This window comes from Sinocyclocheilus grahami, unplaced genomic scaffold (genome assembly GCF_001515645.1).
Source record: "Sinocyclocheilus grahami isolate Dianchi unplaced genomic scaffold, SAMN03320097.WGS_v1.1 scaffold1358.1, whole genome shotgun sequence".
Taxonomy (NCBI): Eukaryota; Metazoa; Chordata; class Actinopteri; order Cypriniformes; family Cyprinidae; genus Sinocyclocheilus; species Sinocyclocheilus grahami.
Window position 1 is genome coordinate 129,339 of NW_015506537.1, and position 16,127 is coordinate 145,465.

A 16,127-nucleotide genomic window follows, 5' to 3' on the forward strand; every position below is an offset into this window, starting at 1 on the left:
TCATATAATACATTGTTGAAATACTCACATTAGCCTTTCTCCTAACCAGACCTGGTGCATGTTTAAGGGTCTCTGCAATCTGGCTTTCAGCATCCATGCTAGTAGACCCAGGTTGTGATTTCATTATTGCCCCTAAATGGTTTAAGTAAAGTTTTTAGAGATGAACAAGTATACTTTACATTTGAACAAACGGGTATTCATCCCATTTGTATTGTCAATCATATAGAATTCTGTCACTATATTGCAATGCCTCTTGATATTAAATCTAAGATAATAGAAAATACAATAAAATAAATGCAAATACTGTTGATTTTTTAATACGTATTACAACTCGATAAACAGAGTTCTTCAAGTCTCCTCTTCCCCTTCTTTCCTTTGAGGCTAAACTGACCAGACGTCTGAGGAAGTGATTTTTCTCATGACTCGCCGCACTGTCTCTCCATAGTTTGGTCCTCCAATTGTAGAAAGGTATTTAACCTGAACTTAATTGAAACAGAATTGTCAAATCCTATGCATTCACACAGAACAGTTCAGCTGCAAATAAGAATGTCAAATTCTAAACCGTTTTTCTTTGGAGCTCTTCGTCCACCCTCAGCTTATCCTCAAAGGAGAGCAAGTCGGGTAACTGACCAATAGATGGGATAGGGTTCTCTGGCCCTGTGTCTTCCTCTCTTGTCTGCAGTAGCCGCCGAAGCAAGAGAGAATGCTCTTCCTGTTTTGCAATTATTTTATCTAGTTTCATGAGGACATTTAACTGGAAATCTGTAATATAATATCAGTTTGTAAGAACTTCTGTTGGTTTGATATTTTATATATTAAAAAAATTATACAAAAAGGTTTATATAAAATATAAAACCTCTTATAAATATTATGGCGTTATTAATATTACTTACTGTTATTTGATGTACGATTTTGCCCATTTGAATTGAAGTCATCTGAAAACCAAGCAAGTAAAAAAACAAACAAAAAAAAACATACAGTACACATACAAAGAATATTTACTTAAAGGGATACTCCACTCAAAAATGAAAAAAGACTCATGACTTAGTTTTTTCTAATGAACAGAAATGCTTCAAAAACAAACATGATGGTTATCTATATGACCCCAGTTGATGAATCATTGTGTCCTGAAGCAAAACACTTGCAATAAGTAGCGGTCCTGTATGCTGTTTAAAATAATATTTTTCTCACATATGCCTATCAGTTTGCTTCAGAACACACTGGGGTCATATGGATTAACGTTGTGTTTGTTTAGTGTGTTTTTTCACAAATCAACTTTGGCGTCCTATTTATTTGCTTTATATAGACTCACAGAGGTCGATTATTTTTCTAAAAATCTCAGTTTGTGTTCCACAGAAGGGAGAAATAAAGTCATATATGCAACCCCAAATCAGAAAAAGTTGGGATGTGTTTTAAAATGCCATGAAATTGAGAATCTGTGGTTTGTTAATTCTCTTTGTCTTTTATTTAATAAAAGTAAACATGACAGAATATAGAATATCCTAATTAAACTGTTTTGAAACAGTTCACAGTCAGGTCGTTTGGTAATAGGTGAGGGTATCATGTTTGGGTATAAAAGGAGCATCTTAGTCTTTGCAAGCAAAGCTGGATCATGGCTTATCACAAATTTCTAAATTTGTTTATATTTACAAAATACAATTAATCTGGTCAGTAAACACATTGTAAATCTTTTCTTTGTACTTGCAGGAATTCTGCAGCAAGACCTTTTAACTAAACTAAACAGATTTTAATTTTCACAGACTTGATTTTAAATGTTATTGCATTTTACAAAACGTCCCCATTTCAGATTGGATTTGTACATCTGGGATGGTAACGTTGTGTTTGTTTAGTGTGTTTTTTCACAAATCAACTTTGCCGTCCTATTACTTGCTTTATTTAGACTCACAGAGTTTGATTATTTTTCTAAAAATCTCAGTTTGTGTTCCACAGAAGGGAGAAATAAAGTCATATATGCAACCCCAAATCAGAAAAAGTTGGGATGTGTTTTAAAATGCCATGAAATTGAGAATCTGTGGTTTGTTAATTCTCTTTGTCTTTTATTTAATTTACAAAAGTACAATGAAAAGACTTACACTGCTTTCACTGACCAACTTAAATGCATTTAGTAAAAACAAAGACATTTTAATTTTGATGGCTGCAATACACTTCAAAAAAGTTGAGAAAGAGGCAAAATAAACGTGATAGAATATCATAATTAAACTGTTTTGAAACAGTTCACAGGCAGGTCATTTGGTAATAGGTGAGGGTATCGTGTTTGGGTATAAAAGTAGAATCTTAGTCTTTGCAAGCAAAGCTGGATCATGGCTTATCACAAATGTCAAAATGGGTTTACATTTACAAAATACAATTCATTTGGTCAGTAAACACATTGTAAATCTTTTCTTTGTACTTTTATAAGGAATTCTGCGGCAAGATCTTTGAACTAAACTAAACCGATTTTAATTTTCACAGACTTGATTTTGATTTTATTGCATTTTACAAAATGTCCCCATTTCAGATTGGATTTGTACATCTGGGATGGCATGAGGTTGAGTAAATAATGAGAAAATTAAAATATTTGGATGGAGTACCCAATTTGACATTACTTACAATTTTGTCTTTGAGTATCTGTCTAGCTTCCATTGTCACTGGCTGTCCAGGCTGATTCTAGGCAACAAATGTAAAATTTGTAAGCAAAACTTGATAAACATGAATACATTAAAAAAATTATCAGGCCTCACAATAGCACTTCATAAATTTTGAAGTTTTCAAAATGGGCTTGAAGCCACTAGTGCTCTATCATGATCAATTTTTGCATCAAAGATAAAAAAGTAACATACTATGTTGGTGTTGATCCGCATTTGAATTATGTTCATGACTCCATTCTTGCATTCTTCGTGCTACAAAAGATACATTATTGTGATTCTCTCTTATAAACATTTAACTTATATTTGCATATGTAAGTACATTTCTTTTAAGTTTGATAAGACAAATGCTGCTTTCATACAGTAAACACGGTAACTGCTGTAAAATTGCCAGATTGGCATTTCCAGTAATTGTACCATATCTGCTGTTCACACAAGAAACACATTTTCTTTCCTTCTTTTTACCATTTTACAATTTTCAATAAAATATAAATAAATAAATAACAGAATGAAAGAAAGAAAGGCGTGGGAAAACATTACCTAAATGTTGTGGCATCATTGACTGAGTGCTATATGTATGTACAGCTGATCTGTAGCCCCCTGGCATCTCTGGATCAATGACATATTAATAAATTACATCAGCAATTAAATACTGATCAATTTTGTGATGTTTATCATTATCATCAGTTATGTCCATCAGAAGGTTTGACTGATTCAAAACGGACTTTTAAATTTGTTCACACAAGCATCAAAACAGTAATTAAAGGGGTCATATGATGCTATTTAAATTTTTCCTTTCTCTTTGGAGTGTTACAAGCTCTTGGTGCATAAAGAAGATCTGTAAAGTTGCAAAGACTAAAGTCTCAAATCCAAAGAGATATTCTTTATAAAATTTAAGACTTGTCCACGCCTACATAAAATGGCTTGTTTAAACACGCCCCCCCACATATCTACGTCAGTGTGTGGGAAGATTTGCATAACGCCGCCCAAATGTTCACACAAAGAAAGAAGGCGTAACTTTTATTCTCGCTGTAGTATTATTGTTGCCACCTCTGCCATGTCGTGAAGATGCTGTGTGTTTCGTTGTGAAAGCGAAACTACTTTGTTTGGTCTTCCAAAAGAGGACGATATCTGCTTCGTCATGCCTAGAGCTGATCCGTGCTGGTCGCTGAGGAAATACATCAACTTCGCGCTGTGGATCGCCGGATCGGCTTTCACCGTGGACGAAGCGGAGTCCAGCCTGGGGTCGTCACATGTGGTTGCCACAAGCCCACCGGACGCTCCTTCGTCGAATTCACCGGCCGTGCCGTTCTCAAGCCCGCGGCCTCCGCTCACTCTAGCCGCCGGCCTCCGCTCACTCAAGCCCGCCGTGTGTGACGCTGAGTGACGCATTTTATGGAAGACTGTTTCCTGAACTGGCAGAGTAGCATACAATGGGTCTGTGCTCAAAGGCTGTTCTATAAAGTGGGGCAGTTCCAACTTTGCAAGGACAGTCTGGCGCTTCTGACTCACAGCCTGTAAGTAAATTTTTTATATTTAAAGAATTTGCCACTGATGATTCAAACGCGAGTAGCACTTGTTATTTGTAGTTTCTCCGATCACAAATGCAGACGTGGTTTTATGTTTACGTGGCGCGATACGCAACGCAACGCGTAAAAGCACAGTATCAGTCATTATAATCAGTAATTATGTCCCCACTGGATGCAACAAATGCCTTGTTTGTAATGGGTTTTATTGGTTTTGTCTCGCCGTGCCGGGAGATGGCATCACACAGTGTGTTAAGGAGCGTAACATTTCCGTCACACGCTTGAGGTATTCAGCCAATCACAACGCACTGGATAGCTGGCCAATCAGCGTACACCTCGCTTTTCAGAACAATGAGCTTTGTAAAAATCGACGCGTTTCAGAAAGGCGGGGCATAGAGGAGAAACAATAATGAACATTCTGTGGAAAATAATGTGTTTTTTAACCTGAAACCAGATAAACACATTGGATTACACCAAATACACAACAATGCTCTTTTTAGCAACGTCATATTATAATAACTTCTTATTCTGGACAAAAAGATCCTCTACACATGTTATCAAAATGGTAAAACGCTCAACAATTTCCAGAAAAATTGATGTGCCATAACCCTATGTCCTTCACTCTGGACATCCCAGTTTGGTGTATTGCAGAAATCTAAAAAGGAATATTTCATTTGTGTTAGTACAACTACATGTTTAATGAATATTCTGTACTGGCTATCAGATACAGCTTTTACATGGCTAGTAGATGGCATTCAGATTATGCCTTTGTAGTGGAAATTGTATGCCATTCAAACTAATAAACAAACAAACAATACCTAAATGTTGTGGCCTCATTGAATGGGTGCTGTTGGTATGGATAGCTGCTCTGTAGCCTGGCATGTTTGGATCATTGAGATATTAATAAATTACAGGGCTGCAATCATTTTTGATATATGGTGTATTGTGTAAAACTGCTTATCTTAATTATTATTTATACTTACCACAAAATCCAGCTCTTGGCAAGCTGTCAAGGCCCCCACATGTCTGTGATGGCTCAGGTGCTAAAAAAAAGAAAAGAAAGATTCATATCATTGTAATAATACCTTTGTTATAAACAAATGACAACAATATTAATTGTTTACTGTAAAAAAAACAAAACAATGGTTTACAAATTAAAAAATAAAATGTTCTTGTACTTTTGGATGAGTTCCTTCTTGGTTCCATTGTTCTCGGTGGAGAGGGAAGGGTTGGTATTTTTGCTGGTGGCCTGGTGTCGATATTACCTAAAACAATTGTATTAAATTTAAGTTTTTATCATTTAATTACTTTATAAACCAAACAAGAAATGTGAATTCATATACATACTGTCTTCAATATCTGTGATATCACTATCTGACTCTAAAAGGTGTAAAGGTGGTCTCTTCAGCCTGGTTGGCCTTTTCTCAGTGATGGAGGCGTCTGAGAGTTCAGGACACGAGGTGATTTGAGCTTTTCTCATGAGCTTTTGGGCTGTCATGTAGTCAACTAAAGAAAAAAATAATTTTTTGAGTTGGCATGAAAGGTACAACAATGTATCCAAGTATCCACCTTATTTTACCCATAAGAGCTGTCGTGGCCATTTGTAAATTTAATGTGTCTGGCTTCTGGTCTCATCGAAACCAGATAAACACATTGGATTACACCAAATACACAACAATGCTCTTTTTAGCAACGTCATATTATAATAACTTCTTATTCTGGACAAAAAGATCCTCTACACATGTTATCAAAATGGTAAAACGCTCAACAATTTCCAGAAAAATTGATGTGCCATAACCCTATGTCCTTCACTCTGGACATCCCAGTTTGGTGTATTGCAGAAATCTAAAAAGGAATATTTCATTTGTGTTAGTACAACTACATGTTTAATGAATATTCTGTACTGGCTATCAGATACAGCTTTTACATGGCTAGTAGATGGCATTCAGATTATGCCTTTGTAGTGGAAATTGTATGCCATTCAAACTAATAAACAAACAAACAATACCTAAATGTTGTGGCCTCATTGAATGGGTGCTGTTGGTATGGATAGCTGCTCTGTAGCCTGGCATGTTTGGATCATTGAGATATTAATAAATTACAGGGCTGCAATCATTTTTGATATATGGTGTATTGTGTAAAACTGCTTATCTTCTTTATTATTTATACTTGCCACAAAATCCAGCTCTTGGCAAGCTGTCAAGGCCCCCACATGTCTGTGATGGCTCAGGTGCTAAAAAAAAGAAAAGAAAGATTCATATCATTGTAATAATACTGTTGTTATAAACCAATGACAACAATATTAATTGTTTATTGTAAAAAAAAAAAGTATTTTGGTGTGGCCCAATGCTTTACAAATTAAAAAATAAAATTTTCTTTTACTTTCGGATGAGTTCCTTCTTCTCGGTGGAGAGGGCAGGGTTGGTATTTTTGTTGGTGGCCTGGTGTTGATATTACCTAAAACTATTTTATTAAATTTAAGTTTTTATCATTTAATTACTTTATAAACCAAACAAGAAATGTGAATTCATATACATACTGTCTTCAATATCTGTGATATCACTATCTGACTCTAAAAGGTGTAAAGGTGGTCTCTTCAGCCTGGTTGGCCTTTTCTCAGTGATGGAGGCGTCTGAGAGTTCAGGACACGAGGTGATTTGAGCTTTTCTCATGAGCTTATGGGCTGTCATGTAGTCAACTAAAGAAAAAATACTTTTTTAGATGGCATGAAAGGTACAACAATGTATCATAAAGTATCCACCTTATTTTACCCATAAGAGCTGTCGTGGCTATTTGTAAATTTAATGTGTCTGGCTTCTGGTCTCATCCGCTTCCAGCTGATTTTTATCTGTACAAATCAACTTGCGTCGCTACATAATATTGCAAACTTGCGTTTCTTACCATATTATTTTAAATGTACTGACTTAATTATAAATACACTGGTTTGTAGCACAAACAGTTTGATCGTTTACTGTACTTTGATATTCTTCTCAATATTTCTCTACAGTGGCTAATGAATCGGAAATTGTGCACATTCACAGAAAACGGCTTACTTGCGCACTGAACAATAAGGTGGATATTGAAGTACAAACCAGAATTCCAAAAAAGACAGTGTGTAAAATGTAAAAACAGTACAGCCTGAAAAATAAGCAACAGATTAAATCCATTACCTCAAAAGTCAAAATCTGGGTAATATTTTACATACCTGTGGATTTAAAAACTCTGTGGACTTGTAGTCTGTTCCTTTTTTTTAATAGACTTTGGACATTGTTGGGTGGCTAGTAGCAATAGATGTCCTAAGGAAAAAATAGTATAAATATAAATTTTTTAAAAATCATTTGAGTATTAGATTTTTCAACAATTTTTTTTTAAAGATTTACCTCTTTTATTTACATATTTTGTTTTGGTGTGCAAAATAGGAAGGGTCAGATTATATTTGCATACATTCATTTTGACATTAATTTGGCAATACATTTCTTAAAATTTCCTTTGGTACAATTTTCACAAGTTTACTATGTACATTTTAAAAAAACAATTAGTAAAAACACCAAACAGATCACTTTTGCAACACCACTGGTCATTCTTTCAAAACCTGATTTCATACTTTAATTCCAGTTGAACTTTACATATTTCTTTACACATAATCATTGTTTGAAAGCACAAGAAGACTGTAATATCAAATTAGATAATTTGGCCACCAAAACACATTATTATTTCCTTTTAATTTAGTACTTTTAACAATCAGTTAATTTAATTAGCAGACAATGCAAGATGCATGTTTTGAATCACCCTTGTTACTGAAATAAAGATGTTACAGAAATTCAGGCTACAGTTGCCTTATTTCAAAATATTTTACATAACTTGCAAAATCAACATAAAATCCATGATTTTTGTAATAATCTAGTGACTAAGTTAGGTAATATAAGTGCATTTTCTAATGTGGCAACTGTATTGCTGAAACAATTAAAAAACGTAAACCAGTGAGATTTATGTAGCAAATATGCATACGTCTAGGTCTATACGTCTTACCTGGTCTAATTTGTTTTTCTCCATGCATCAGGAATTACAGCTAGACTGTGATCTGAGGTGAATTCCACAACTGAAAACATTCTGAAAGACAAGGTATATGACTATTAAAATAAAAATAAAAAATCAGTTGTACATTAAGGCTGCATATAATCGCTATAATAAGAACACGTTATGATTATGAAAATACCAGAGACCGCTTGAAGAACTAAGACAAATCATATATGGTTATAATCATGTATTTATTTGGTTTAATATTGCTGCCTCCTCCATGTCTCTTTGTTTATACCTGACTTCTGCATCCGCATGTCATAAATTTCATATACTCTGTGTAATTCATATAACTCGTATAACAGTACAGTGCGATGGGATAGCAAGCAGTCAAACCTCCTCAGATTACATGCATCGTGGAAAATTAATATTAATGCTCATTCTTTCTAAAGAAATTTGACAGAAACACACAAGGGTTTGTCAGTATTTTTCTGTAGTGTTATACGAGTTGTTTTGTGCATTCCTGTCGTCACAAATAAACTGAGCAGCTGCGACTGAACAAGTAGGCCTATGTGTGTTCTCTTTTAATGTGAAATTATGATAAATAGTTTGATTTAGCATGCTTTAGCATAATTTTTTATCGTAAATCATATAAAATATCTATGCTGAAGTCTTAAGTCTTTATGTAAGGAACAAACTTTAGGTTTGTTTTACGATTTAGTTTTCATTAATTTTCCCCTCGCTAGTGAAATGCTGGGGTTGTGTGACGTTTGCTTCAGAGTCGGGTTAAGGGAGGGTTTTACAGTAGCGCTGGCCTGACAGTGGAAACGCGGCTTGATTTTGGGCTCGCGGCTTGAGGTGCGAGTCTATTGGCCCAGCACGGCTCGGTGTTAGCCCTGGCAACACACTGGCCCGACAATGGAAAAGCAGTTAATGGGACCCAATGGGTTGAAGGTCCAAATTGCAGTTTCAATGCAGCTTCAAATGGCTCTACACAATCCCAGCCGAGGAATAAGAGTCTTATCTAGTGAAACAATTGTTAATTTTCTTAAAAAAAAAAAAAAAAAATGTATATACTTTTTAACCACAAACGCTAGTCTTGCACTAGTTCAACTTGACCCATTACGTAGTCACGTTGGAAAGGTCACACGTGAAGGAGGAAGTACTGTTCCAGTGTTTGCAAAGAACGTCAAATGCCCTTTACAAAAAAAAAAAGGTATAATGTAGAGTTTTTCGCCCTACCCTACCTTTTTGAACCGGAGTACACAAAGTCAAAGAGCTAACCAAGCGTGACCTTTCCAACGTGATAACATCATGCGTCAAGTCGCAGACGCGCATCGCGGAGCGCATTTGTGGTTAAAAAGTATATAAATTGTAATTGTTTTTTGAAAATGACAGATTGTTTCGCTAGATAAGACCCTTATCGGCTGTGATCGTGTAGAGCCCTTTGAAGCTGCACTGAAACTGCAATTTGACCTTCAACCCGTTGTCACAATTTAAGTCCAGAAAGACATGAACACCTTTGATGACATGGGGGGTGAGTAAATTATCAGAATTTTTATTCTGGAAGTGAACTAATCCTTTAAAGTCGGCATGAAATCAAAATTGACAATTCTTATTTTTTGATGGAATACAGTAGTGTTTATTATAAATAATTTATCGGTGCACTTCATTTTTTTTTTTTTTTTCGTTCATGTGCCCTCGTAATCTTTAATCAAAAATGTTAACCTCCCCTCCCCCTCAAAACGACTCCTCTACTCTTCCGGTCACGAGCTATGGAACTGCCAACAGCTGCAGTGACATCAGTGACGTTTGGGGGGGGGGGGGGGGGAAGCTGATGCTTCACTTTATAGCACTGACACCAGTCATGAGGGAGTACGTTACCCTTAAACATTGAAAATATATTAGGATATTACGACAACATTACTCTTAGGACATCGCAAACTCATTTTTTTTTTCATAAATATGACTTAACCTGACGGAGGACGTGCTCAGTTTCTCTCTCTCGCATGTTTTGTGCCGTTGATCGTCGTTGTCATCCTTAATAAATAAAACATTTATTCATGCTTGGGTGTCGGCAGTGAATCCAGTGGAGAGAAAACCCCCACCACTAACTGCAAACTGGCATCTTAGATCTGCCTCCATTTTGTTAGCAACGCCCCAACTTCCAACGATCCAATTAATTCCTGAAGGCCGAAATCAAGTCCCGCCCTCTCATTTCAGACTTTAAGCCATTCTGCAAGGCAGCTCCAGACACACATAAGTTGTGTCCCAAATGACGCACTGTACACTATGCACTTATACACTATGTAATCTACCATGTAGTGTATGAATTATGTAAGTATATTTAGTCATTCATAATTGGAGTCTGATACCTCCTCCACCTCCACTACATAATTAAAGCTGGGACAGTTGAGTGCACGAAGTGTCCAACATTTCACACTTTGTTTTTTCCTTTATTTTTGGTTTGGTTATGTACCGTATTGACCCGAATATAAGACAATGTTTTTTTCTTGGAAATACATCTGAAAAAACGCGGTCGTCTTATATTCAGGTTCTAGACTTTGACATGTCAATAATACACCCACAACAATAGGTGGTGCCAAATACGCATAAAACGAGTGTGCTATGAAATACGTAACGTAATGCGTGTTATAAAGATCGCGAGTAAAAACAAAAGAAAAAGAAAACCTTACAGCTGCATGAGTCGTGACTGTCACGTTAGCCTGATGGGACCAAACTCTCTTTGTGATTTTAAAACGTAAGACAGTACCCAAATTTGAAGACTACAGTAAGATTTAACTTCTACTGTTAATAAGATTTTGGTAGGCTACTATTAGATGGATAGCCTAAATGTCCTAATTCAGATGGGCTACCGTTTTTTTTTTTATGGTATATCAAAAAGTGTATATTTTTTAAATGTGATTGTTGGTACATTTTACCAGTTTTTACCATACTTTCAAAACAAAAATTAAAATATGCAATATGAAAATAATTGAAGACAAAATGTGTTTTACTAAGAAAAAACAAGATTTGTTTTTTAAAAAGCCTTTTTCCAAAAGGTACATCTGGAAAAAGGGGGGTCGTCTTATAATCAGGGTCGTCTTATATTCGGGCCAGTACGGCAAGTGCACTTATTCTTTTTTAAATTCTCAGTGTGAACACATTACTAGCATTATTTATACTACAAAATGGCATAGGATAGTGTATAAATATGCAAACTGGTATGCACCTATAGATAGTGAACATGCAGTTCTTATGGAGAACAGTACATTCGTCTTAGCAGTATTTCTGCTTGTTTTGGGGGCTGTATTGTCCTGTCCTGTTTACTGTCTTCTCGTGATGTTTATTGATGTAGATCAAAATGTACAAAAATGATTTATTAATGTATTACTTTAATTTAATTTTTATTATTATTATCCCCTTTAAAAAAAAAAAAAATACTTTCACTTAATAATCTGCCAAGTGTCTTTTTTCAAAAGTATTCTGTATCATGCGTTCAGGAATTACAATAATTTAAGTGTTTGTTTTTTTTTCTCCCACATCTGCTCTTAAAAAGAGGCTTGAAAGCTAAAGGGATAAAGCATAAAATACATGAATGGGGACGGAAAAAGTGTTGACATTTTTATTGCTTCTGCTTTTATTTATTTTCTACTGATTCTTTAAAGACTATTATTTTCAGATATTGTATACTTTTCCCCGTATCTTAGACTCAATAGAACTTTATATGCATGCATACACTTAACATTAGAAAAATAAACAAACTTTTCAATATTGTTACTTGCATGGATTCTGCTTTGTTAATTCATACACTCTTTTTACGTTTTTTTTTAAAACTCTAAACCACATTTGTCACTATTTGCATTTCAATCTAATTTATATCTGGTATAACTGTTTTCTGCACCCGAACATTACAGTTTTTGCAGGCAAAATCTGACACTGTTTTATTAGTAGATAATGCTTAATAATATAAACAATATTGATTAATTTACCTAATATTTTGAAATCATTGAACATGTATTTAAATATTTCGCCAACAATTCAAATGTTTTGTTTGCATTCCTATGCGAGTTTTAAATGCAATTTCCATGTACACTTGTGATGTTATTGAACGCGACACTGAACGGGACTTTTATTTTGGTCTTGAGATGTGACGTCCTAGGGCTGCGCCACGCTCCTCCATCTGTTGTGATTCGGCTGTGGAAAGGTAAGCGTTTTAAGTTTTTAAAGTGTTGCGTTAATACAAACCGTTCAGGCAATTTTATAGTCTTTACAAGCTATGTAAAATAGAGTGATTATTACTGCATATAACACTGTAATCATTTATCTGATAATATTAATGAACGTTGTTTTATGAGTAGAAACAGAAAATGTGCCTATAATTTCGCTCTCTATGAATTAGTTTACCGTAAACACGAATTCTCTCACTGGCGAGTAGTGATGGAGAAACGGGGCTTTTCAAAAGTCCGAGTTGATTGAATCAATTACCGTATTAGCCCGAATATAAGACGACCCCCCTTTTAACCAAATCTTGTTTTTTCTCAGTAAAACACATTTTGTCTTCAATTATTTTCATATCGCATATTTTTCCTATTTTAATTAAACTCTAAACCACATTTGTCACTATTTGCATTTCAATCTAATTTATATCTGGTATAACTGTTTTCTGCACCCGAACATTACAGTTTTTGCAGGCAAAATCTCACACTGTTTTATTAGTAGATAATGCTTAATAATATAAACAATATTTATTAATTTACCTAATATTTTGAAATCATTGAACATGTATTTAAATATTTCACCAACAATTCAAATGTTTTCTATGCATTCCTATGCGAGTTTTAAATGCAATTTCCATGTACACTTGTGATGTTATTGAACGCGACACTGAACGGGACTTTTATTTTGGTCTTGAGATGTGACGTCCTAGGGCTGCGCCACGCTCCTCCATCTGTTGTGATTCGGCTGTGGAAAGGTAAGCGTTTTAAGCTTTTAAAGTGTTGCGTTAATACAAACCGTTCAGGCAACTTTATAGTCTTTACAGGCTATGTAAAATAGAGTGATTATTACTGAATATAACACTGTAATCATTTATCTGATAATATTAATGAACGTTGTTTTTATGAGTAGAAACAGAAAATGTGCCTATAATTTCGCTCTCTATGAATTAGTTTACCGTAAACACGAATTCTCTCACTGGCAAGTAGTGATGGAGAAACGGGTCTTTTCAAAAGTCCGAGTTGATTGAATCAATTACCGTATTAGCCCGAATATAAGACGACCCCCCTTTTAACCAAATCTTGTTTTTTCTCAGTAAAACACATTTTGTCTTCAATTATTTTCATATCGCATATTTTTCCTATTTTAATTTTTGTTTTGAAAGCATGGTAAAAACTGGTCAAATGCCCCAACAATCACATTAAAAAAATATATACCCTTTTTGATATACCAAAAAAAAAAAAAAAAACAGGTAGCCCATCTGAATTAGGACATTTAGGCTAGCCATCTAATAGTAGGTTGCTGAAACCACGCCCACCTAGCTCAACAGCAGGCAATCCACCTGTCACTCAAGTGGCCACGCCCTTAATTTTGCAGAACTTTAAGGCTTAATATAATTTAAACGTATGAGTTATTAAAAAATGCACCTCCCTCACAGTTGTCATAAAAAGCAAAATTAGCTATATAGACCAAAATATATATTTTTGACCCAGGCTGTAAAGTTGGGCATTTTAACATGGGGAGTCTATGGGATTGACTCCCTTTTGCAGCAAGCCTCTAGCGGCCAGCCACCTCCCTCACAGTTGTCATGAAGGGCAAACTTAGCTATATAGACCAAAATATACATTTTTGACCCAGGCTGTAAACATGTTTTTTTTTCTGCTGTAAAGTAAGGCATTTTAACATGTGGAGTCTATGGGATTGACTCCCTTTTGCAGTCAGCCTCTAGCGGCCAGTTGATGAATTACAGTTTAAGTCACTTCCGTGTTGGCTTCAGGAGAGAGAGCGGGAGGTTGCCGCTTTTCATGGCACACTTGTTTTGTGCGTATTTGGCGCCACCTATTGTTGTGGGAGTATTATTGACATGTCAAAGTAAGACGACCGCGTTTTTTCAGATGTATTTCCAAGAAAAAAAACATCATTCGGGTCAATACTGTACTTCTCAAAACGGGCTTGTTTGAGATGAGCAAATTCTGCGCAGAATCGATCACCGGTGATCACCGCGAGATGCATGCCGGTTAGAAAAGTGTCCGACTTACCTCCGACTTGCTCTGATGTCATGCTGACGTGTGCAAAAAAACTCTGGCGAAGGAGAGGCGGCTGTGTCGGATTGTGCAGTTGCTCTTCACCGACTGCGCTGAGCAAAAGCATGATGAGAAACGACTGACTGAAGACACAGCTTAATGCTCATTGGTTCAGACAACTGTGATGCTGTGTTCTCTTCTAAAATATATATTTTTTAATCTGATTTCATGTGATTATGAATTTAAATCATGCATGAATGTTCCCAAACACTATGACAGCGCGATCTCTGTGTGAGATATGCGATTGTTCGACATGTTTGTATTAAAGTAAAAATGGGTGATAAATACACCTTTCGTATGGAATTAAATAGCAAGCACTTTGAGTGTCTTGTTCATCATATATATTTTCATATAAAAGTATCAGAACTGAAATCATATCATGTTTATTAGCAACACAGCACGCGAGTGAGAATAATGCGATATCTGTCTTTGATCTCGTTGGTATCTGCTCCACTTCGAGAGGGCAGAACTGTGCGTCTTGCCTGCGCTTATTTCACTCCTCCCCTCACTGCAGCCGCCTACTCTCACCAACATTTCAGGCAAGGCGAGGCGCATCTCAAACAAGCCTAATGATTCACTGTTTCGAAGCGCTCGAATTAGCGCACACTGACGACGCCAGCTGCTCAAAACAGTGTAAATGCAGCGAGAACAACAAACATGTGTAATGACAACTTTTACATTGTAAATGCTTGAATGTGTACAGTGTTATTATCCCTTACGAAAATTAACCATGGTTTTATTAAAGTAAAAATGAAGCAACTATGTTTTGTTTTGTTTATTTTTTCAGTTGTATAACCAGTTTTATTACAAATACCATGGTTAGTGTAGAAAAGCCATGGTTAATTTGAAGTTAGTTACCATGATTTAAATATAGTAACCATGTTTTTTTTCCCCCATTTGTTGTTGAAAGTGTAATATTTAATAACATTTTGTAGATTGCATGTAATACCAAACATAAATCGAAACAAAAAAGAGACTGTATAATTTGTATCATTATTTATTTGTATTAAGTGCTTTTTAAAAAAAAATTGTTATAATTGTCATTTAAGGACATTAAAGGTGCCATAGAATGCATTGATACGATATTTTAAATTGTTCTCTACGTAGAAGGTATGTGGCTTAGGTAAGGGCAAAATATCTCCAGAAACGATTTTACATGTCCATTTACAACCCTATAGGATTTGTCGCTAGAATGAAATGGTCTGTGTAACACAGTTCCTAGATCGAGAAGGAGGCGGGAACCGGCGAACATTTAAACACCTTAATAAAATAAACCAACACAAAATGAAAGTAAAGCGGCAGCCCCTCGCGGACGACTGCCGCACACAAAATAAAGTCCAGGCCTGGTCCTCTCTCGTCCTGCACTGTTGTCACTCCTCCTTTTATCCTTCCGGAGCTCCTCCATGGGACTCGAGACCGGTGAGTGGCGCAGGTGTCGTGCATTATCACTTACTCCACCGGCCTCGCTCCGTTCCCACGGCTCTCGGCCCCACTCATCAGTCTGTTTTTACCTTATTTGGAAGGGTCATGAATAATAATGTTGAGCTCTGCTCTGATTGGCTGTTTCACAGTGCGGCTCATTTCAGTAGCTCACACAGCAGGAAGGAAACACAGGGAAAATATATATTTCAATACTT

The 16,127-nt window shown here is 35.8% G+C and overlaps 1 protein-coding gene, 2 long non-coding RNA genes and 1 pseudogene across 3 annotated transcripts in view; 1 reads left to right on the forward strand and 3 right to left on the reverse strand.

Moving 5' to 3' along the window:
- Positions 1-381: 381 nt before the first annotated feature.
- On the reverse strand, positions 382-5,749 carry LOC107569549 (uncharacterized). The gene is made up of 6 exons (XM_016255667.1): positions 5,519-5,749; positions 5,350-5,436; positions 5,155-5,214; positions 894-935; positions 563-762; positions 382-477 (listed from the first exon to the last, which is right to left on the reverse strand). The coding sequence occupies exons 1-6, from the start codon at positions 5,667-5,669 to the stop codon at positions 382-384; spliced, it is 636 nt and encodes a 211-aa protein (XP_016111153.1). The 5' UTR covers positions 5,670-5,749.
- A 204-nt stretch (positions 5,750-5,953) lies between these two features.
- Positions 5,954-16,127, reverse strand: part of LOC107569557 (uncharacterized) — a 12,533-nt gene continuing 2,359 nt past the window's right edge. The window contains exons 2-3 of the long non-coding RNA XR_001606909.1: positions 6,180-6,236; positions 5,954-6,016 (exon numbers count right to left, since the gene is read on the reverse strand). This is a non-coding gene — a long non-coding RNA (uncharacterized lncRNA). The remainder of the gene's footprint in view (positions 6,017-6,179; positions 6,237-16,127) is intronic.
- Positions 6,605-7,413, reverse strand: LOC107569558 (uncharacterized). The gene is made up of 3 exons (XR_001606910.1): positions 7,377-7,413; positions 6,711-6,869; positions 6,605-6,628 (listed from the first exon to the last, which is right to left on the reverse strand). It is a non-coding gene; the product is annotated as an uncharacterized lncRNA (long non-coding RNA).
- LOC107569552 (gastrula zinc finger protein XlCGF57.1-like) overlaps positions 12,370-16,127 on the forward strand; it is a 25,901-nt pseudogene continuing 22,143 nt past the window's right edge.

Bases quoted from the DNA above. Each gene is read 5' to 3' on its own strand.
- LOC107569549 (XM_016255667.1), bottom strand. From the start codon at position 5,669: ATGACAGCCCAAAAGCTCATGAGAAAAGCTCAAATCACCTCGTGTCCT. The intron at 936-5,154 runs GTAAGTATAAAT...CTTGGTTTTCAG, and splicing joins GCCAAGAGCTGGATTTTGTG to ATGACTTCAATTCAAATGGG. The intron at 478-562 runs GTTTAGAATTTG...AATTAAGTTCAG, and splicing joins AAGAGCTCCAAAGAAAAACG to GTTAAATACCTTTCTACAAT.